The 25,955-nt window shown below is 33.8% G+C and overlaps 1 protein-coding gene across 1 annotated transcript in view; it reads left to right on the top strand.

Moving 5' to 3' along the window:
* Positions 1-139: 139 nt before the first annotated feature.
* Positions 140-25,955, top strand: part of LOC127860682 (protein quiver-like) — an 84,591-nt gene continuing 58,775 nt past the window's right edge. The window contains exon 1 of the mRNA XM_052398916.1: positions 140-401. Coding sequence (XP_052254876.1) covers positions 344-401 — 58 coding nt within the window. The 5' untranslated portion in view covers positions 140-343. The remainder of the gene's footprint in view (positions 402-25,955) is intronic.

Below are 25,955 nucleotides of genomic sequence, written 5' to 3'. Positions count from 1 at the left end.
TACACAGTTAACACTACTGGAAATTGTGCACGTGTGCTTATCGAAAGAGCATGTTAGTGTATGTTAAAATGAAATAAGTAATCATCTTCACTCGTTTGTACCTGCTTTTGGATAATTAATTTCTCATGGTATAGAAAATTAGTGAATTGAAAGAATGCAAATGTATATTATTTTATAGAGTCTGATAATTTTTGTGTATCGGAACATGAATAACTCCGGTTGTCAGTATCTAAATGTGATTGTTCTGAAAAGAGATTATCTTATTCCTTCCGCCCCACTGATCGTTCGGATTATCTGAAACCCCATCTTCCTGATATGCCATGCCGATGACTATGCGTCTGGAATGGACAAGGGCACGCCGTGTTATCGCCTACTTATCAACGCAGGCTTACTTCTGCAAGGTAATTGAGAATACATACTTAAAAAGTTTTTTTAGGGAGTAATACCGAAGGCGAGCTTACTTCTGCAAGGTAATTGCGAGTACTTATTCATACTTAAACAGGTTTTTAAGGGAGTAATACCGAAGGCAGGCTTGCGTCTGCAAGGTAATTCACAGTACATACTTAAACAGGGTTTTCAGGGAGTAATACCGACGGCAGGCTGTTATTAAGGTTTCTAATAATCGAATTTTCATGTACCCTTTATTTTTTGCAAACATTGACAACTTATAAAGGTAATCCAAGTTTCTGTTAATTAGTCCGAAATGGCAACAGGGAAAAGTTAAGAGGAGAAGGCTTCACACTTCTATTTAAATCAAGATATTAACATATATCATGCTTGTCCTGTGTATACAACTATCGAGCTACACTATAATATGTAATGTATTATAAAAATAATCTCGCCTGCTGGTGCAGCAAAATGTCGACTTTGTGTATATTAGCGTTTATAATGTATTTCAGTCTCATACATATATTTATATTCATATACATGTTTAAACTTCAATTAAAATGTATTACATTTCATGTTGAGTTATAACGATAACTTTTCGTTACAAGCCTTTAAACGTATAAAGCCTGAAATTAAATAATATTAGTCACATACATGTTCCTACCATGTAATTGTCATGTTTCACTGAACAATAACTCATTTGTGTTTATTATTAACAACTAGATATTTTTTGTATTTGAATATAAAACGTAACAATTAGAGTGATGGAAGTTGTATTTTTAGCCCCAGACCACAGTGTGATCACTATTACAGTTTCTTTAAAGGTACAAGACAAAGGACAAAGTGGCGGCTAGCGCATGTCTGTCTTCATGCAAAGACAGGCTCAGAGAGGGTTATCACGTGACAAACAAGATCGATGCCGACATCTTGTTTGTCACGTGATTACCACGTGACCTCTGAGGATGGTCGTATAAATAGACTGATTTAAATTACTATTTCTACATATTTTATTAAAACTAGCTCTTGATAGCGGCTTATATGTCTACTTCATTCTTATAACTCGAATTTCTATCACCTGTATGCATGCTTGGTTATTGGAATTGATTTCCTCTTAACACACAACAAATTTATGTTAACATATCAATGGGAAGATCGGCCTGTTACACACAGCAAATTTATGTAAGCATATCTTTGGGAAAATCGGACTGTAACACACAGCAAATTTATGTAAACATGTGATTGGGAAAATCGGACTGTAACACACAGCAAATTTATGTAAACATATCAATGGGCAAATCGGACTGTAACACACAGCAATTTTATCTAAACATATGATAGGGAAAATCGGACTGTTAGTTTATATTACAACATAAGTTCAATTTTTAACCGGTAATAATTTTGTTACAAACGAACTTTAATACATGATACACATTAAAAGACCCTTTTCGAAGTTATATAATACGTATTTTGTTTTTATTAAAAGCAATTTTTCTCACGAAACAGGAAAACTACTGTATTGAACATCTACTAATAGTTTATCCACCCACATCAAGTATTCATAGACGAATATCATGTAGCTTTGGCCAGAAAATCCCATCGTCTGCAATTACAACTCCGACCACATTCGAAGTATCGCATGTACAGTTGTCTAATGCATTTTAACACGTTCTGTACTTCGGCAAACCAGACATACAGCAGAGAAACCAAACTTCAGACTTAAAGGGCATTCATAGAAGATACATGCATAATTATATTTTCTTATCGATTTTTACATAACTTAAGTGCATAGAAGGAAAGAGATGTCTGACTCTATAATTTGGTTTAAAAACATGACCTCGCATTAAGTGTTTACTTGTTTTTGTATTCATTGTTACCATAGGGAAAGTATATGTGGTGCGAAAATAAAAACCCCGGCTGGCGTTCAAAAAGACGGTTGATTTCAACCTACAAATATGCGAAAAATCATCCAAAGTATGGTTTTGCTTTACCATTTTACACAGAAAAATCATTACACAATGTCTTGGTTGTACTTCCTTTTTTCTACACAGTTCAAGCATTTATAATTTGTTTTATTTTATTTTATATGTATTTTAGTATGAAGCTGCATTAATACAAGCGCCGCATACAGATCTGTCTATATACGTGCAGGCAAATCTTAAACATAAGAAGCGAGACGTCATTAATCTATACTACTCAAAATTTGCTAAGGATCACTTTATATATTACTAGTATGTGTAATTTGAAGTTCACCCCTAGCTAGATTCAGCAAGAGGCACTCATCAATGATAAATAAATACATAAAAACAAAATCAAAAACACACATTCTAATATAAAAACCTGCAAAATAACAATTAAAATTAAATTAAATTGAAGATAATGTGAAATAAAAAGTGATCCTTAGCAAATTTTGAGTTGTATATATAACTCCCTTTTTGTACTTTAAACAGAATAATAAGCATTTTACAGCATTATAATTTTTTAACATTCATGTAGTTTATACCCACTGGGAAAGCGATTTTTTCCACTGGCAGTTTTCGAGATGAATGCTTTGCAATCGGTAAAGGGCAAAAAAGAGGCAGGAATTAGATGTAAAATGTAGTTATTTCGTATACAACTGTCATCTTTTACCATTAGATGCACAGTAAGACATACTAAGAACATTCCTCTGTTAATTGGCACCTGTTGAAACGTAGAACAGTTTTTTCCATAAGCATGTATATAAACGAGAATTAGAATGCAGGTTCTATTTGGAGACATTGACTTACGTATCTTATTTTTTGCACTATGATTAGGAACGGTGAAAAAATGTAATTATTGATAATGAGCGGTGTTATTATTTTGCAACTAAAGCACTCAAATGGAACGAACAGATTCAACAGATGTTAAAATTGGTAAATGGATGGTATATGAAAATGCTTTTTACTTCATAACTTTCATTTTTTCCAGCATTGTGTAAGCGGGTTTATCGTATATCCAGTTAATCCTCGTATAATCTATTTCAAAAGAATTTATGCCCATTGTGTCTTTATCGTGTACAATAACGTAGTTGACAACAAAGCGCAGTGATTTGTAAAGTTGCAATCGATATTATAATAGAAGCTCGTAATTATGTATTAATTAGCACACATCAAACAAATGCACAACACAAATCACCATAGTGAAGTCGGGAATGCTATACACATAAAAATAAATTACCACTTTCATCACACACCTGTACCAGTAAGTAACGTTTCGAGGCAAATGCGTGCTGCACACGTCACGAAGAACAGCCTTGCAACTGCAGGTCCGTCTGGATATGGTAAATTATTCGTGCACGTAGTCAATCTAGAACCGAAATATATAAAATAAATACAAAATATTCCGAAACTTGTACGAACAAGATAACATCAGTTCTTCCTATTTCCGTTTGTGAACATGAATTAGATACTAGTATATGAAAATGATCGGTAAGCGGTCTTTAGAGCTATCTATCACTTCCGTTATGAAAAAAACACTTGCGTTACAGGTATTCACATCCGGTTTACATTCAAAAACATAATCAAAACAGCGCTTAATTATGTATATAAAGTTGATATTAATCAACAAGCTACAGCACGAATAAAAGCGCTGAAAAAGAAAGCTTATAAAACATTTTCGCGTATATGCATCGCAGTATGATTTAGATAGAGAAAGAGCAAAACGTTCATGTAAATTGTTTTTACTGATTATCCCAATGTGTATTATTATAGACTGCAGTATAGTATTTCTTTAAAATCAACATTCCCAACGCTGTATACTTCTGGCCACTTTTTGTACACGTATTTATAAGCACGTACACGTTTCTGACGATAACTAGTTTTCTTAGTTTTCTTATTCGTTGAAAACACATGAGCTTTGAAGCACGTTTAACTTTGACTCAATGTTGTCACACATGGCAAAGTTAAATGTTAATCGATTAACATATACATCGACACCAGAAGCTGTATACCACTTCATTCAAAACAATCACTTATTAAACACAATAAAAATATAATAAAAAATCATATAATAACATACCCGCTTGAAATGTACCGTACTCGTAGCCATGCATTTGAATTAAAAATTACGCCTTATACCCATTATTAAAATATTGGAATTGTAATTGTCGCATTCGACATACAACACTATTCCAATATTTATAATATTGTGAATAACGCTCATATACTTTTCTACTTGTCGTTTGCTAACAAAAATTAAGAACCTCAGTAGTACAATTCAGTGATTTGAATGCAATAAAAACGAATACAAGAAGATATACTAAATACTAGCCGCGTATATGGTGTATATACACACATTAAACACATTTAGCATGTTTAAAAAAAAATATATTTCTAATTATTATTTATTCCGTATAAATACCTGGTCACCTGGGTCATTTGCTCATACGGTTGTATTGTTAACAATGTAATATCTACTAGTGAACGGTCAAAAACCACTGTTGGATTTGAAGATCATGTCAAGAAATGCTTTTACACGACGTTGTATTATATTTATTTTGCTTTTTACAAATATGGCTATTGATTGGTAAACATGAAGAATTGTTGGTCGTTTTCCTCAAATAATCAACTAGTGGTGAATTCATGTCCTGATTATTTTGCTGGAGTTTCAATTTCGCTATTTATTGTATTATCATGTGGTTAGTTTATATATGAGAGTTCAGTCAAAATTCGACATTATAATGTAAATAGAACATGTTTTGTTTCTATACGTACTAAAAATTGCACATAACCTAAATTTAATGACTGATTTAATAATATACTGTGTGCAGTAATATAATGATTTTATCGTTTTCAAAAAGGTACAATGTTCCATACAATAGACGTATCTGAAACAATATAAAATAATCGATTACATAGCTAGTCATGCATACGTCTGTCTGGCCGGAACATCCTATTGTCTGCAAGTACAAATCAGACCATATGGGAAACATCACAAAATTGACTACCGCCTGAGATATGAAAACCACCAGGCGTTACGTGTTTTTAAACTGTTTGTTATTCCGGCTTGCTTGCTGTCGGAATTGTGTCTGCCGTGAGAAAATCTAAACCGGTCTTGACGGTTGATGAACACAGACAAAGAAACGAAAAATCGGCCAGATGAGACTCACTGGATTGAATGAATGTTAATTTCTGCTGACCCATTTTACACAGAACAAATATAATTTCAAATACTACGGCCTGTTTTGGACACAAATCAAGTATTTAATACGTGTTTCTTTTTTAACGATATAATACACGCATGTTGTTTATGATAACTCAATGCAACCCCGCAAAACGATCTATATTATTGTTGGCAATTGTTGGCAATTCTGTAACAGGTCCTAAAACCTATTAAGTAAATACATTTGGGATATTGACTATTGGCAATTTTATTTCTTTAATCTTCAAAGTAAACAAGTAATGCGATTACATTAATTGTTTTTTCAAAATTGCCTTTCAAAAGACCGTTTTGTTTCGCCAACAGTCGCCATGTGAAACCTTACAGGCTGCAACACGATTGTTTCCACTGGGACAAATTGTTTCAAAGGTGTACACTACGAGTGTGTTGAGTGGACTTCCAATCCGTGCAAATATCTGGACCTACCATTTCTGATGGCATTATGTGACGTTGAGAGGGTGAAGGAAGTTATTTTCCACTACTACAAAATGCCGTACCGATAAAGATGGTACTGCGATAAACATGGCTAGTAATGCTAATGCAGATACTACAACGTTTGGTTTTATGGTATAAGGTTTACGTTTCCGACTGAGACCTACCATTTCTGATGGCATTATGTGAAGTTGAGAGGGTGAAGGAAGTTATTTTCCACTACTACAAAATGCCGTACCGATAAAGATGGTACTGCGATAAACATGGCTAGTAATGCTAATGCAGATACTACAACGTCTGGTTTTATGGTATAAGGTTTACGTTTCCGACTGAGATTGCATAGTGTTTTTACTATTTTATTTCATGTGCATTTGAACAAAGGCATGGTGCACATCGATACATGTTTGCACTTCACAATCATTAAATATAATTGTATTTAAATATGTTCCAACTTGAAGCCCTTTCTTTTCCAAGACTCGATTTATACATAAGAATTAGGAAGAATCGATAACAAAACAACGGAGCTTCAGTGGCTTTGAATACAATATTGAAATGTAATTAGACCAATGCATTATCAAAATATGTGTTCTTACTGAATTATTTTTTCCCCTTTTTGTCGGAGATGACTGAGTCACTTTCTATTTATTTAAACAATGGTTTGTCGACCGAAAGCGTCGGTATTTTGAATTGTATGGTAAAGCCCATGGAAGGTGGCTGAAGCGTTATACACTCACGTCAACTGGGTTTTTGTTTGTTGAAAATGTATAATAGTTTTCTATTAATGTGCGTCACAACATTATTCGACCAAATGTATCTGCCTGATTGCTTTGTTACTGCAAGTGTAAACGGGTAGAATATATACTACTCAAAATTTGCTAAGGATTTAATCTAATTTAAATTGTTATTTTGCAGGTTTTGATATTAGAATGAGTGCTTTTTATTTTATTTTTATGTATTGATTTATCATTGATGCGTGACGCTGGCTGCATCTAGCTAGGGGTGAACTTCAAATTACACATACTATAAAAAGTGATCCTTAGCAAATTTTGAGTAGTATATAATTGCGAGAGAATTTGCTCCATGAATTTCCAAAACAGTTCATAGCTTTCACTGAATTTTAGGCATTGCTATAATCATTGCAGAAACCAACTTTCGAAAACAAAATCGTAGCCCGATAAAAATGCATAATATTCGAAATGAGTTCACACATTAAATTTACCAGGAGTATATAAACCTAATTATAGTCGCATGATAAGACATGCCAAGAATTTCCATCATTCTTACATGTCTGTTCTGGCAATGTTCTACAATTCACATTCTTGCACGGCCTTTATCATTGTGGAATAATGTCATTAACCGTGATTGATCAAGACAGTTGATCATGTAAGAATTACGTTCGTTTGTTCTTAATAAGTAATGAATGTAACATAGGTCAAATATTGACAACTTGCCTCTTATCCCTGCACTTGCACCTTGTATAAATGTCCACGTGTTTATCATTAATTTGGTATAAAATGTTATATACTTCTCCAACAGGCGTGTTATAATGCTTTGTAATATACTAGTAATCTGTATAAGGTCGTGTTTTATCCCATCATCAGACGTGCATTGTCGTAATAAACCACTGTGGAATAAATTTTCCTCTATTTCGGCAGTGCTGAAATATAGCTGTCGTGCGCGGCGGAGAATGGTCATATTACTCGGAATCAACTATAAAGTAATCATTTTTAGTAAAATCGAATCAGATTCAACAAAACAAAGAACTTGATACCATGATGTAATATATTTTTAACACATAATGCAACTCAAAAAGCAAAAAACATTATTTACAAATATTAAGTGCGCGCACTCGTGACGTCATTATTAACACGTCATACGACACAATGCATGTTATTTTACGCTAAAGCTGCAGTTTTTTAGTGTGTTTTTTTCCATTATTTCTTAAAATCGGGGACGTACAGGTATGATAAACAGAAAAAAGGTTAGTTACTGATCTTTTTGTAATGTATTAGGCTCGGCACGATTACAATAATAAAACAATGTTTGCTTAAAGTCTCTATAACGCTCAAAATCAACGAAAATTTCGTTAAGTATTTCGAAAATAAAGTTAACACCTTAACAATCAGTGTTCCTTATAGCAATAGCCAAAATTTCAACGCTAGATGTGGTATGATTACATAGATTTTCATAGATACAAAATGCTCGTTTTTAGTTATTTGTGGCCACAATTAATTCCCGCGAATATATCTATTCATACGACACACGAACACCATTTAAGTGTTCATGTGTCGTATGAATAGATATGCAAAACAATAATAAAAACGAGCATTTTGTATCTACAAACATCTATTTAACCAGACCACATCTGACGTTGAAATTTCGGCAATTGTCATAAGGAACACTGATTTTTAATTGGTTAAGTTTATTTTACGAACAATTGTACGAAATTTTCGTTGATTTTGAATAGTAATGTTACTTTAAATAACTTTGGGATTTTCCGTGTATTTCGATTTTCCTATTCTATTTTTAAAGAAACAATTTACGACTAAGAAAATTGATGGGATAAATCGAATACTAAGTCGGTGCCAAATAAAGCAAAGTTTATTTTGCGAGGCTTAGAAAATCTGAACCACGAGCCTTGGCTAACACCGACCTATTATTCTCTATCTATCGATAGTGTGCAAGATCATAGTGTAGAAAGGCTCAGAGAGTATAATGAAGCAATAGCAATAACATGATTTTTTAACTTCAGTTCATTGAAGGACAATATTGATTAAAAAAAAATAGATTGCTTTGCGCTTTTATTTAAAAAAAAAATGAGTAAAATTCAGTTATTCAAAACTGGAAGATGCAAATTCAAATAAGTTTAATATCATCACATATTTTATATTTTAAACTCTTCTTATGAAATGAAACACGTGATACACCTACATGTTTCAACTAACGAATACATATACCCATGGGTATTGTTTGTATTTTAAAGATTTATTTCAACAGTTTATGGAAAAAGTCAATCTTTTTTTTTTTACAAAAGTTGATCGAAAAAGTCAGTCAATTAAAACTAAATCTTCCAATTCCAATTTGAAATACATATAGTCTATCGCAATTTACTTTTATGTAACAGAAATATTCGCCTGAGTGGGCGATAGAGATACATTTAATATATCCAGAGTGCCCCATTGGTGCATTTTAAGAGTGCTAAGTATCATGGAATAGACCACATTATTCATGCGCTTTTTTAGTAATTAAGGACGTATTTCGACGTTTTGAATCCGTTCACTTTTGCATTCTAAAGATTGTTAATACTCTATATCTTATATCTTTCAAAACGTTGACTGCGATCGACTTTATCTGTTAGCGTGTTGTAGTTGGCATACTAACTCAGACGAATTGCGATATATCGAAAATACGGGAGAACACGTAAAAGGTGGCCAAACCCGTCCGATCTGCCTATATATTTAACCCAAAAAGATGCGATTGAAGAAAAACGCGAAATAAAGAAATATGAGATTTTACGAATGTATTGTTCGCTCGCTTCTTTAATTGTCAATTAAAATATGCCGCGTTATTACAAACAGGTTTGCAACATGGACTGTTCAATACTTATCGAAAATATCTTAATACATTACATAAGCTGGCGTTGAATTTTGTTGGATACTTATAGCACATTGTCAACTGAGCGGCGAACGACAATTCTTTGTAATAACACTTTTACTATAGTATTAACAAACAATTAACTTATCAACGTAGCAAAACTGTGCTTTGCATGTTTAATTGTTTTAAACTTGCATATGTTGTTCAAAATTATTTGAAAGTAGCAAAAAGGTTAAAATAAAGTACTATTTATATGCATGTTTTAGTTATTCTCTGATATGTAATGAACTTAAACATATGCTGCATATGTTCCATTCGCCAATAAGTAATAGTACAACATGTAGACAATTATGAAAAATCGATAAGATTGGACCGTATGAAGGTGTGCCACTATGAACAAATCTGTATCTCCCTCATCAACATATACTGATATATGAAGGGTGGGAAGAATAACGATGGAAACTAATAATTGTCTCCTGAAAAAAATGTCCATAATCATTATTACACAGTTTGATGATACTCCGATGTATACCCTTTTAAATTATTGAGCGGTAATCGTTCTCCTGAACGCCGTCCGCCAAACCGACTCCGACTAACCTCCCGCGCGTCCGCCATGGGTGTTCCCATAATACGGAGTATTCTAACCGGCCAAGGGGCGTGGCTCTTACCGAGTTCGGATAACTGCACCTTCTAGCGACACTATTAGATACACATTAACGATGATTATGATTGCAAGATTGGATTGGCAAATGCTATCAATAGGGAGGTTACAATCGTGATACATCGGCTATCTCGGATTCCTCCGTAAGATAGGATATTGATTTATGAAATAAATCGTCTGCTGATCCAGAGTGGGGAGGTTACTCGAACACACCAGGTTAACTTCCACTAACACTGCATCTGTCCTTAGTAAGATGTGTGAACTGTGAATCTACCATGTCGCACTCTATTCATTTCTGTTTTAATACTGATAACAAAAAAGACTCCAAAATGAGGAATGCACTGATCGGCAAAAAAGGCAACAGGCTATTCATTTCTCACAAGGGTTTCAATTTATTTCATACTTGCCAGAACAGGCTTAACACTTCTCTTTACCTTGAGATTTTAACCTATATCATACTTGCTCTGTGTATACAAATCTTGAGCTACACTATAATATGTAATGTATTATAAAAATAATATCGTCTGCTGGTGCAGCAGAATGTCGACTTTGTGCATATTAGCGTTTATAATGTATTTCAGTCTCATACATATATTCATATTCATATCATGTTCAAACTTAAATTAAAATGTATTACATTTCATATTTAGTTATAGAAAATTACTTTTCTTAATAAACCTTTAAACTCATTAAAGGGATCTTTTCACGGTTTGGTAAATTGACAAAATTGAAAAAAGTTGTTTCAGATTCGCAAATTTTCGTTTTAGTTATGATATTTGTTAGGAAACAGTATTACTGAACATTTACCATAGTCCAATATAGCCATTATATGTATCTTTTGACGATTTGAAAACTTAAAAATTATAAAGCGTTGCAACGCGAAACGATTGAATAATTTAGAGAGTTCTGTCGTTGTCGTTTAAATTTACGAAACTACGAAGATTGCTTATATAATGTATAAAATACTTATATGGTGTATACCCGGCGGAATAGCCGAGAGGGCTGATGCGGTTTTACTTCAGACTAGCTCCAGGACTCCTGGGATCACTGGTACCAGCTACATTTATTTTTCCTTTTTTTAAATTTTATTCTTGATTTTTTACTGGAGCTTTTAAGATCCAATGTTTACATTTATCAATATAATGCATTTAATGACAAACTTCAAAATATGCCAAAATCTGTGAAAAGGCCACTTTAAAACCGGTAATGAAAGAATAGAAGTCACATACATTTTTCCTACCATGTAAACGTCCAGTTTTACTGAACAATAACTCATTGGTGTTACTTTATGAACAATTGCGTATTTATTGTATTGAAATACTTTGAATTTAACATTAATTCACTATCGTTCTAATTTGTAATTACGAAGGTACATCACTGGTTCACATTATAATTTAGTCATTAGAAAAACTACACCATGTTTGGTTGTCAATTCTTTACGTTGAACAGTTATAATCGAAAATCCCCTTGATATTTACACAAATAAAATCTTTGACAAATCTTTCACTTGAGGAATGTTGTACAATTAATGTCATACAGTTAATTATATTGGATAATAGTGTTTTTTATATATATATACTTTTTCAAACGTAACACTAAGCGCGCTGGAAGGTGTATTTATAGCCCTAGTCCACAGTATGATTAATTTTACAGTTTCTATAAAGGTACAAGACAAAGGTCTAAAAGGCGGCTAGCTTATGTCTGCCTTCATGCATAGGCACGATCAGAGAGGGTAATAAAGTGACAAACAAGAGAGATGTCGCCATCTTGTTTGTCACGTGATTACCACCTCAGAGGATGGTCGTAAAACGGACTGATCTAAATTACAATTTCTACAAATGTTATCCAAGAGAGCTCTTGAGAGCGGCTTTAATGTCTACTTCATTCTTAATAACTCTTATTTCTATCAGCTTTATGCATGCTTGGTTATTGGAATTGATTTCCTCTTTTCACACTGCAAAGTTATGTAAACATTTGATAGGGAAAATCGCACTGTAAGTTTATTTTACAAAAAAACGTGCAATTTCTAACAGGTACTCGCATTTATATAAAACGTATTTCGTTTTCATTTGATACGATGTTTCACACGAAACAGGAAAGCTTATGAATTAAACATCAAATAATAGTTTATTCATCCACATTATGTATTCATAGGCGAAAATCATGCAGCTTCGGCCAGAACATCAAATTGGCTGCAATTACAAATCCGACAACATTCGAAGTATCACGTGTGCAGATATTTAACGCATTTTAGCACGTACTGTACTTCGGTAAACCAAACATACAGCTGAAAAAAAAACATTCAGACTTAAAGGGCATTCATAGAAGATGCGATCATTTGTCTTATCGATTTTTACATATTTTAAGTACATAGAAGGAAAGAAATGTTTGACTCTATAATTAATTTGGTGAAACAATGACCTCGCATTATGTGTAAACTTGTTTTTGTATTCATTGTCACCATAGGAATTGTATCTATGGTGCGAAAATAAAAAACCCTTATGGCTTTCAAAAAGACGGTTGATTTTAACAGACAAATATGCGATAAATCATCCACGTAAAACAAACTGGTTTGATGAAAGTTTTGGTTTTGCTTTACCGTTTTACACAGAGCATTCAATGATAATTTCTTGGTTATACGTCCTATTTTCAACAAGTTCAAGTATTTATAATATGATTATTTTTCTTTAGATGTATGTTAGTATGTATTAAGAAGCTGCATGAATACATACGCCGCATACCGACCTATATACGTGCAGGCAAATCTGAAACACACGTGATAAGAAGCGAAACATCATGAGTCTATATAAATCCCATGTTGTACTAAACAACGAATACTACGAATTTTACAGCATTATCATTTTGTTAACACTCATGTAGTTTATCCCACTGGGTAAGCGATTTGTTTCCACCGGCAGTTTTCGAGACGAATGCTTTGCAATTGAAAAAAAGGTCAAACAAGAGACAGGAATTTAGTTATTTCGCATAAAACCGTCATGTTTTACTATAAGATGCACAGTAAGACATAATACGAACATTCCTCTGTTAATTGGCACCTGTTGAAACGTAGACTAGTTTTGTTTCCATATGTTTTATCGTAATTGGAGACATTGACTTACGTATCTTATTTGTTGCACTATGATTAGGAATTGTGAAAACAATGTAATTATCTATAATGAGCGGTGTTATTATTTTGCAACAAAAAGACTCAAATCGAACGAAAAGATTCACCATATGTTAAAATTCGTTAATGAATGGTATATGAAAATGTTTTTTTCTTTATAACTTTCATTTGTTCCAGCATTGTGTGAGCGAATTATCGTATATCAAGTTAATCCTCATAAAATCTTTTTCAAAAGAATTCATGTCCATTGTAACCTATCGTGTACAAACGTACATGACAACAAAGAGCACTGATTTTGAAAGTTGCAGTGAATATTATATATAAAAGTAATGCATATTATGTAATAGTAAGCAAATAACAAACACGTGCACAACAAAAATAACCAAAGTGAAGTCGGGAATCCTATTCAGATTAATAATGATTTACCACAATCATCACACACCTGTACCCGTAATTATCGTTTCGAGGCAAATGCGTGCTACACACGCCACGAAGAAAAGTCTTGCATCTGCAGGACCGTCTGAATGTGGTAAATTATTCGTTCATGAAGTCAATACAGAACTGAAATATATATAATGTATACAACATATTCCAGGACTGGTACCAGCAAAATAACATCAGTTCTACCTATTTCCGTTTGTGAACATGAATTATATATATAAATGATTAGTAAGCGGCTTTAAGAGCTATCTATCACTTCCGTTATGAAAAAAACCAATTGCGTTACAGGTATTCACATCTGGTTTACATAACAAATCTGCGTTTAATTATATATATCAAGTTAATACTAATCAACAAGCTACAGCATGACAAAAAGCGCTGAAAAAATATTGAGTTAATTGTAATCAAGGATCAATTGTACATATACATGTACTCTCAAAACGTAATAATATATGACATTTTCACGTATATGCATCGCATTATATTTTAGATAGAGAACGTGCAAAGCATTCATGTAAATTGTTTTTATTAATTTTCCGAATGTGTATTATCATAGACTGTTGTATGGTATTTCTTTAAAATCAACACTCACATAGTAGTATACTTCTAACCACTTCTTTGCACGTATTTACAAGCACGTTTACAAACGTTTCTGACGATGACCGATTTTCTTAGCTTGTTTATCCATTGAAAAGACATGAGCACGTTTAACTTTGACACAATGTCGTGACACATGGCACAGTTGAATGCATATCGAGTATTATATGTTTTTACTCATGGCACAGTTGAATGTATATCGAGTAACATATAAATCGACACCAGCAGCTGTATACTACGACATTAAAAGCAATTACTCATTCACTAAAATAAAAATATATAAATAAATTAATCACATGATAACACACCCGCTTGCAATGTACCGTACTCGTAGCCATGCATTTCAATTAAAAAATACACCTAATACCCATAATTAAAATATCGGAATTGTAAATGTCGCATTCGATATACAGCAATATTCCAATATTAATCATATTGTGAAAAGTGCTAATATACTGTTTGTGTGCTTATCAGTATAAAACACCTCAGTAGTACAATTCAGTGATGCCTTTATCTCAGTTTAGCGCACCAGAGCCGTGTTTCATATAAAAAAGAGAAGTTTTAATATATGTTAATTATTTCTTCCATGCCCCTAATACACATAACTGGATTTTGCGCATATCATCTCCCGCTTGTAAACTATTAAAACTATTCACGTTAACACGGATAACAGATCAAGTAGTTTAGATGAGACTAATTGATTGCATTTATATATAACGTGAAGGATCGTAGATATTTCTAAAATTCCGTGTTATACAATAAATGAATAGAACTTCCGTGGCAATTCAGTACATAAAATTAAAAATAACAGTTCTTATTTGTCAAGATTATTTGCAAGAACAAATTTGCCAAATTTTGCGGACTTTTTTTTTTCCTGGTATGTTTCCTCTTATAATTACTTCTATTCTACTGTGTTCATCATAGTTACTATCTTTATATACTGACCACACGAACCGATGCTATTCTTAAATATGACTAAAGAATATTTTTATGATGTTTGCTTAAACTAATAAGTCCATCTTTAACTACCGTAGACCCATGGTCTTTCTTCTATCTCAGTTGAACGCAGTACAGCCTCATCTTCAATATTTCATTTAGTGTCATTTTTTCCGACAATATTTATCATCTTTATCTACACAATCGCAATAATCATAAAAGCATTTTACACCTTTTTGATACTTACATATAAAAGTCAGGGAACATCATTCATCCATTCGTCATTACGTTTTTTTTTCATCCATTATTGTAGGAGGTTTGAATGGAAACGGCGTATTTTACGTTATATTTTTATCACCTTAAATTGTACACATATTTATCTTTATTTTTTGTCTGCCTCAACATTTCATAAACGCATATCTCAACTTTTTTTTGCTAACCCGCATAAAACATACTTTTTCGCCAACGGTTTAAACACATATTCACAGTTTTGCTTCAATATAATTGTCAGACTCTTGCGGGGATCATATAATAAATGCATACTGTATTACCCCTTTTCGTTCGTGTTTCACGCTTCCGTCTCTTATACTTTAGCTGCTCGACATACTGTTGAGACGATTGATGTATATTGTTTCTGCTTTTTGTCCGGATCCAGTGTTCCGAGCATATTAAACAAAGTTCGGTTCTATCTGTCAGTGTGACAAGTCCCTACGGTATTTAGGATGAGCTGTTGCTTTTCTTTTTTTTCTATTACATAATTTATTGTTTTAGTAGTTATTTCTTTAGTGGGTCCATTGATTCTGTACAGAATTCTGTATGAGATAATTGACTACATTTTTTTTACATAAAATGTCCTTTCTGTTGGTTTCGCTGTTTAATATATGGGTATGCTGATGTATATTTTGCAAGATGAAACGTGATTACAATAATGTCAACAAAGCCTTTTCATGACTGTAATTTTGGAGTCTGTTAGTATTTCGAAACTGTATCTGTATGATTCTAATTTTGTACAATGCATATTATTTACCTTGTTTCCAATAATGAACTTTAGTAATACATGAGTGTTTTTTTCATTAAATTTTGACTTAACAATTTGTTTTGTCTGGCCGGAACATCCTATTGTCTGCACTATCAAATTAAACCATATAGGAACATCACAAAGATGTCTAACGCCTGAGTTATTAATACCACTAGGCGTTATGTGTATTAAATCTGTTTGTTATTCCGGGCTGCTGTAGAGAATGCCGTGATAAAATCTTAGCCGGTGTTTAAAAAGAGAATTGATGAAAATAGACAAAGAAACGAAACATCGGCCAGATAAAACTCACTGGATTGAATTCATTTTAATTTCTGCTGACCCATTTTACACAGAACAAATATAATTTTAAATACAACTGCCTATTTTGAACACAATGCAAGTATTTAATATATGTTTTTTTAAAGATATAATACACGCATGTTGTTTATGATAACTCAATTCAAAACGCCACAAAACGATCTATATTATTGTTGGCAATTCTGTAACAGGTCCTTAAACCTATTTAATAAATGCATTTGGGATAAAAGTAAACAAGTATCGCGATTCAATTCATTGTAATGTCAAAATCGCCGTTCAAAAGACCGTTTTGTTCCTCCAACAGTCGCGATTTGAAACTTTAAATGCTGCGACAGGATTTTATTCCACTGAGGCAGATTTTTTCAAAGGTGTACATTGCGAGTGTGTTGAGTGGACTTCCAAGCCGTGCAAATATCTGGACCTACCATGTGTGATGGCATTATGGGAGGGTGAAGGAAGTTATTTTCCACAAATGTCGTACCGATAAAGGTGGTTCTGCGATAAACATGGCTAGTGATGCTAATACAGATACTTCTACGCCTGGTTTAAATAACATAGTGTTTTTTTCATATTATGGCATATATCTATAATAAAAAGGCATAGTGCACATCGATACATGTTTGCACTTCACAATCATGAAGTATAATTATATTTTAACATGTTCCAACTTGAAGCCCTTTCTTTTTCAAGACTAGATTTATACATAAGGATTTTGTTTAATCGATAACAAAACAACGAAAATACGCACGAGCTTCAGTGGCTTTGAATACGATATTGAAATGTTATTAGACCAATGCATTATCAACAAATGTGTTCTTACTGAATTATTTGTTTCTTTTTTTTTTGTCGGAGATGACTGAGTCATTTTCTATTTATTTAAACAATGGTTTGTCGACCGAAAGCGTCGGTATTTTCAATTGTATGGTAAAACCTGCTATGGAAGGTGGCTGAAGCGCGAAACACTCACGTCAACTGGGGTTTTGTTTTTTGAAGATGTTCACTAGTTTTCTATTAATGTGCGTCACAACATTATTCGACAAAATATTTTAGACTGGTTGCTTTGTTACTGCAAGTGTAAACGGGTAGAATATATACTACTCAAAATTTGCTTAGGATCACTTTTATTTTCACATTATTTTCAATTTAATTTATTTTAATTTAATTTGTTATCTTGCAGGTTTTGATATTAGAATGTGTGTTTTTTTATGTTTTTTTTTATGTATTGATTTATCATTGATGCGTGACGCTGGCTGCATCTAGCTAGGGGTGAACTTTAAATTACGCATACTAAAGAAAGTGATCCTAAGCAAATTTTGAGTTGTATATAATTGCGAGAGAATTTGCTACATGAATTTCCAATATATTTCATAGCTTTTACTGAATTCTAGACATTTCTAAATCAATTGCAGAAACCAACGTTCGAAAAAAATCTTAACCCCCCAAAAAAGCATAATATTCGAAATGAGTTCACACATTAAATTTACCAGGAGTATATAAAACTAATTATAGTCGCATGATAAGACATGCCAAGAATTTCCATCATTCTTACACGCGTGTTCTGGCATTGTTTTACAATCCACATTCTTGCAGGGCCTTTATCATTGTGGAATAATGCCATTTAATGTGATTGATCGAGACAGTTGATCATGTAAGAATTACGTTCGTTTGTTCTTAACGAATGAAACATAGGTCAAATATTGAAACTTGCCTCTTATCCCTGCGCTTGCACCTTGTATAAATGTCCACGTGTTTATCATTAATTTGGTATAAAATGTTATACACTTCTCCAGCAGGCGTATTATAATGTATTGTAATATACTAGTACTCCGTATAAGATGGTACAAGTTTATAGTGTAGATATGCCCAGAGCGTGTAATGAAGCTATAGCAATAACTTGTTCACTGGGTATATTTTTTATATTTCAGTTCATTGATGGGCAATGTTGACAAAAAATTAGTTTGCTTTGCGCTTTTTTTTTCTTTTTTTTTTTTAGTAAAATGCAGTTATTCAAAACAAGAAGTTTCAAAATCAAATAAGTTAAATATCACCACATTTTTTAGATTTTAAACTCTTCTTAAGAAATGAAACACGTGATACACCTGCATGTTACAACTAACGAATGCATATACCCCTGGGTATTCTTTGTTTTGTAAAGATTTATTTCCAAAGTTAATGGAAAAAGTCGATCATTTTCACAAAAGTTGATCGGAAAAATCAGTCATTAAAAATAAGTACTTCAAATATGAAATTTGCCCCGTTGATGTATTTTAAGTGTGCTAAGTATTAAGGAATAGACCAGATTATAAATGCGCTATAAAAGTAATTAAAGACGTATTTCGACGCTATGAATCCGTTTACTTTCGTATTCTGAAGATTTTAAATACTCTATATCCTAAAGTGTTCACTGCGATCAACTTTATATTTAAGCATGTTGTAGTTTGCATACTCACACATATGAATCGCCCTACAACGAAAATACGGGATAACACAAAAAAGGTGACCAAACCCGTCCGATCTCCCTATGTATTAAACAATAAAATACGAGAAAGAACGAAATATGAGATTTAACGAATGTATCGTTCGCTCGCTTATTGAATTGTCAATTAAAATCTGTCTCGTTATTACAAACAGGTTTGCAACCTTGACAGTTCAATACTTATCGAAAATAACTTAAGACCGTACATACGCTTGTGTTATATTTTGTTGGATACTTATAGCACATTGTCAACTGAGCGGCGAACGTCAATCCTTTGTAATAACACTTTTACTATAGTATTAACAAACACTTGATGTATCAGCGTAGCAAAACTGTGCTTTGCACGTATAATTGTTTTAAAGGTGAATACCGGTATGTTCATTAAAATTATTTGAAAGAAGAAGCAAGTTAAAATAAAATACTATTAAAATGTATGTTTTTTATTTATTTTCAATTACACAATGAACAGACGATGCATATGTTCCATTCACTGATTAGTTATAATACAACATGTTGTAAACAATGTTTAAAAATCTGTAAGATTGGACCGTATGAAGGTTTGCCATTATGAACACATTTGTATCTCCGTCATCAATATCTACTATTTAAGGCGGGTAGAATAATGATGGAAACTAATGTTTGTCTCCTGAAAAATGTCCATAATCAGTATTTTATGTTTGATGATAATCCGATGTATACCCTTTTAACTTATTGAGCGGAAATCGTTCTCCTGAACGACTACCGCCAAACCGACTCCGACTAACCTCCCGCGCGCCCGCCACGAATGTTTCAATAAAACGTCCCCTTTGTTTTTTAATGGGGGTATAAATAGCTATCACGTAGCAACTGAGTTTATGTGGCGTAAAATGCTTTGGTGGAATTGTAATTGGTATTTGATAATAAACTGTTTACATCGGTTTTTATAACTATGAAATGATATACCACGCATGTATTCAAAACACGATTTGTCGTTTATTAATGTACACGGTAAATTACTACTAGCGCATGACGTTGGGTTTAACATTGTTTACACCACTATTCGATTTCTGTCGATTTTGATTTTTGGTTTTATTTTCATTTTGCTAATCATTTTTTGACAATTACAGATGCTCGGTCTAACAAATTTTGGACACGTTATCATCATTTGCTAACAAAATTTCCTTAATGTCGCACCCTGCCTAGCGCACGGGTCTCTATGAACATTAATGCCATCTGCCGCTTCGTGGTCTAAACGTGTCAATAATCTATTTGCTATTCAGTGTGTGTGTGTGTTTTTCAGTGCATTAAGCATTTACCAAAAAATTACGAGTTTTATACATTTTCTGTTAATGCAATTACATCACATCGGTATAAGATCTAAACGGATCTTGCATTGACAAGGACGTCAATAATTTTGTAAATAAACTGTTGTTCCTGAAAACATCTTATATAATCTAATTTAGACGCACCAAAGCCAACCCTGCGACATACTTTAGTTAACTATAAGTTCATAAATATATATACTTTGTGTCTGGTATATGAGACGAAAACGGTACATGCTGTAAAGCCGATGTTAGCTCAAACATTTCTATGACTAAATAGTTTTCGATTTTTAGCTCACCTGATTGCTCAGGTGATCTTTTGTGACCGGTCTATGTCCGTCGTATGTCCATCCGTCCGTCCGTCCGTAAACATTTGCTCGTAAACACTCTAGAGGCCACATTTCTTGTCCCATCTTCATGAAACTTTGTCAGAAGCTTTGTCCCAATGAAATCTCGGCCGATTTCAAAACTGGGTTGTGCCGGGTCAAAAACTAGTTCACATGGTCAAAAAAAGAGAAAAACCTTGAAAACACTGTAGAAGTCACATTTCATGCCCGATCTTCATGTAACTTTGTCAAAATGTTTGTCTTAATGATATCTTGGTTGAGTTCAAAAGTGGTTCCGATCCGTTGAAAAACATGTCCGCCAGTGGGCGGGGCAGTTTTCCTTATTTGGCTATAGAGAAATCTTGTAAACACTCTAGAAGTCACAATTTTTGCCCAATCATCATGAAAGTTGGTCAAAAGATTTGTTCAATTGATGTCTCAGACGAGTTCAACGATGGTCGAGATCAGTGTAAAAACATGGCGGCCAGTGGGCGGGGCATTTTTCTCCATATGTACATAGTGGCAGTTTTCCCTATTTGGCTATAGAGAAACCTTGTTAACACACAAGAAGTCACATTTTTGCCCAATCATCATGAAAGTTGGTCAAAACATTGGTTTTATTGATATATCGGACGAGTTTGAAAATGGTCGGGATCGGTGATAAAACATGGCCGCCAGTGGGCGGGGCATTTTCTCTATATGTATAAAGTGAAAACATGTGAACACAGTAGAAGTCACATTTTTGGCCCAATTTTCATGAAATTTGCTCAGAACATTTGGTCCCTTGATACGAGAGTTGAGTTCAGAAATGGTTCCGGTCAGATGAATAACATGGCTGCTGGGAGGGGGGCAGTTTTCTCATTATGCCCCCCCCCCTTTCGAAGAAGAGGTGGTATATTGTTTTGCTCATGTCGGTCCGTCCGTCCACCAGATGGTTTCCGGATGATAACTCAAGAGCGCTTATGCCAAGGATCATGAAACTTCATAGGTACATTGATCATGACTTGCAGATGACCCCTATTGATTTTCAGGTCACTAGGTCAAAGGTCAAGGTCACGATGACCCGAAATAGTAAAATGATTTCCGGATGATAACTCAAGAACGCTTATGCCTAGGATCATGAAACTTCATAGATACATTGATCATGACTTGCAGATGACCCCTATTGATTTTCAGGTCACTAGGTCAAAGGTCAAGGTCACGTTGACCCAAAGCAGTAAAATGTTTTCCGGATGATAACTCGAGAACGCTTATGCCTAGGCTCATAAAACTTCATAGATATATTGATCATGACTCGCAGATAACCCATATTGATGTTTAGGTCACTAGGTCAAAGTTCAAGGTCACGATGACCCAAAATAGTAAAATGGTTTCTGGATGATAACTCAAGAACGCGTAGGCCTAGGATCATGAAACTTCAAAGGTACATTGATCATAACTCGCAGATGACCCCTATTGATTTTCAGGTCACTATGTCAAAGGTCAAGGTCACGATGACCCGAAATAGTAAAATGGTTTCCGGATGATAACTCAAGAAGGCTTAGGCCTAGGATCATGAAACTTCATAGGTACATTGATCATGACTCGTAGATGACCCCTATTGATTTTCAGGTCACTAGGTCAAAGGTCAAGGTCATGTCGACCCAAAATATAAAAATGGTTTCCAGATGATAACTCAAGAACGCTTATGCATAGGATCATAAAACTTTATAGGTACATTGATCATGACTCGAAGATGACCCCAATTGATTTTCAGGTCACTAGGTCAAAGGTCAAAGTCACGGTCACCTGAAAAAGTAAAATGGTTTCTGGATGATAACTGAAGAACGCTTATGCCTATGATCATGAAACTTCATAGGTACAACGATCATGACTCGCAGATGACCCCTATTGATTTTCAGGACACTAGGTCAAAGGTCAAGGTCACCGTGACCTGAAATAGTAAAATGATTTCTGGATGATAACTCAAGAACGCTTATGCCTAGGTTCATGAAACTTCATAGGTATATTGATCATGATTCGCAGATGACCCCTATTGATTATCATTTCACTGGGCCAAAGGTCAAGGTCACAGTGCCAAAAAACGTATTCACACAATGACTGTCAAGGTCACGGTGACTCAACTTAGAAAAATGATTTCCGGATGATAACTCAAGAATGCTTACTCCTAGGATCATGAAACTTCATAGGTACATTGATCATGACTCGCAGATGAAATAATGATGAAACTTGACCAGGATGTTTGTCTGGAAAATATCTAGGTCAAGTTTGACATTTGGTAAAGATTGAATGAACCGACTCCTCTCAGGTGAGCGAACTAGGGCTATCTTTGCCCTCTTGTTTTCTCAGTTGTGTTGTTTAAAAAAAAATCTGTATGACCCTGCAACACATACCTGAAGTTGTATTAAGCTTTATCCAGTATATACAGCTAGAATGTGAGCTACTTTTGAAATGCATTCTCGAGCAATAATTCATTGACTGTTGAACTCGATCCAACTCTAGAGAGCACATGGTTCATCAATCTTGATGAAAGTTGGTCAGATTGTGTATCTCGAGACTATCTAAGCCTTGTTCGATTATGGGTCTCATAAAATATGGTTGCCACTCTAGATGTTAATTGTATCTATAACTCTTGATTGATATTGGTCACCATGATGGAAATTTGTCAGACTGTTTTTCTTGAAAATATACAAGCCGCGATCGAGTCACGAACGTCCAAAGATCATTTTTTTAAATAAAAAGAAACTTATTACCACTCTATATGCAATATTTATGGCTAATTCAGGATGAATCTTTGTAAGAATTGTTATCTTTACAATATTTACGTAGAGGTCAAATCTAGGTCACGTGTGTCCTCAAAACAAGTCCGCCAGATCAATTTAAAAGAACAACGATGGTATGACTATAGAGCTCACATGTATGACTCAAGTTTGATGAAACTTGGTCAGAACGTATATCTTGACAATTTCTATGCCGAGTTTTTATCTGGGCCATGTGAGTAAAAAAATAAGCCACCAGTTAAAAAACAAAACAAAACATTGTTACCACTGAAGGGGCAAACTTTATTATTCGAGCTCGATGCAACTTGGTCAGACAATGTATCTTGACAATATCTAGATGATGTGTGAATCTGTGTCAAGTTGGGTCAAAACTGTATCACTAGTTCAAGCCTTCGAGAAATTATGTACCTTGAACTGATGTTCTTTGCATAATGGTCGTCTTCTCTCCATTTCTATACGCATGACATTTTTGTGAGCATATCGAACTACCCGGTAATCTTAAAATTGGCTGCATCTACCGTGTATTAATCTATTTAAATAAATCACTCATTTAACAGAGATACGTTTAAGCAGGTTTACCAGTACAAATGTCGTCGTACATTTTAATAAGACATATACATAAATAGTGTCTGCAAAGTATAATATTAAACCTTAATTATACCTTAACATTAATAGCTTGTAAATTGGTTTTCTTTAGTCAAAAATGTATTTGATTAAAATCGGTTGATATGCGTAATAGAAAATGTTTGTTTACACTTTTGGATAAGTCCACTTTAGATGAATGTGAATTCATATCATGATTTCGTCTGATCATGGATACACCTACCGGTACCTTTAATTTGTGCATAGCATCTCCTATGCGTAAACAGTTTATACTTTCCCGTAAAAAGGGCGTACTTACCGATAAAACAATCGTGTTTAACGGTGTTTACCCTCCCTCATTGACGTCAGTAACATTTCCGTGTCTATTTCGTATATCTCTTGTACTATTCATACAAAAGACGTCGGTGTAAATGAGGTATATTGATTTTAATTGTACATTTATGGGCAGATCTATTTAGAATCGGAAGTTATTTAATTTCTGCTCCTTACCTTTGATCCAATACTTGAAATGTAGCACTTCTAAGTCAATGTTGATGCAATCACATACTTTAATGCTCTGGAATTGCTTTACGGATGTAATCGTTTATGTCAAATACTCGTTGAATGAAATTTATGATTCTTTCCAAATATTTTTCCTATTGTAGCATGTTGACCATATCAACGTGCGCAGGATAGTAAAACTTTTGAAAATAAATGTAACTGCTATAATTGAACATAATCAGTTGATTTTAATTATTCTTATATGCTTTCAGTAGTTCATTATGAGTGACTAAAATTAATCTATTGGATAGCGAGTTACTGTAGTTACATACCATTCATATGAGCGTGTGTACACCTTATGCAATTGATAATGCAAATAGTCATTTTTCCAAACAAATGGGGTCTTATTTTGCCAAAACAACAGCTGATTCACCAATTTGGCACATTGTGTCTTATATGCATATCTTACAACCATGCTTACTATTAATTTAAACATAATTGCTGCTTTCCCATGTGTAAAAGGACGACCCACGGTTTAAGAATATGTTTTGAAAAATATATATCGCGTAATCTTGACAAGATTAGTAATGGTAGCACTTCATGCTTCCTCTTGATGTTTATTTATAACTGTTCAAGAACATGTAGTTGGCGTGTTGTGGGAGAACTATCCTGTTTTCTTTACATGGAACATGGTGGGAGAACTTAATGACTTTCATGTATACTTATTTATAGAATATTGCGTGTAACAATAAATTTAGCTCGTTTCATGTGTAAACCATTTTATTATTCCCTCAGTAGTTACAATGAGAAAACCACACCTTGTCCTCCAACTTGTGTATAATATTAACACAGTTTGAACAAGACTATTGCCAATAAATATATGTCCCCAACCGGCTCCACCATTGTCAGATTTTTTATATTTGTTGCCATAGCAACCAGAATTCTTGACGTAGGAACAAAATAAAAAGACGTGCATAATCTCCACATTGTCATCTGACAATGTTTCAAGTTTCATGAACAAATATGAAGAACTTTTAAAGTTATCGCAGGATCCAGAAAAGTGAGACAGACAGACAGACTCACAGAGTGCAAACCATAAGTCCCCTCCGGTGAAACCGGTAGGGGACAATAATGTTAATTTACAATTTTATGAGCTTAATATTCAATCATGATAATTGTCATAATATAATCATTATTCCTGCAAATGCAAAACTTTGATTCATTAGAAAAATAATGTGCGTGTAATCTGTGGTGCTCAATTATCTGCACACGACAGCTGACAAACCAAGTCTTCTTATCAACTGAA

The sequence above is a fragment of the Dreissena polymorpha genome, chromosome 15 (genome assembly GCF_020536995.1).
Source record: "Dreissena polymorpha isolate Duluth1 chromosome 15, UMN_Dpol_1.0, whole genome shotgun sequence".
Taxonomy (NCBI): domain Eukaryota; kingdom Metazoa; phylum Mollusca; class Bivalvia; order Myida; family Dreissenidae; genus Dreissena; species Dreissena polymorpha.
Note: the sequence above shows the minus strand (reverse complement) of the source record. Positions and strands in the feature narration are given on the sequence as shown.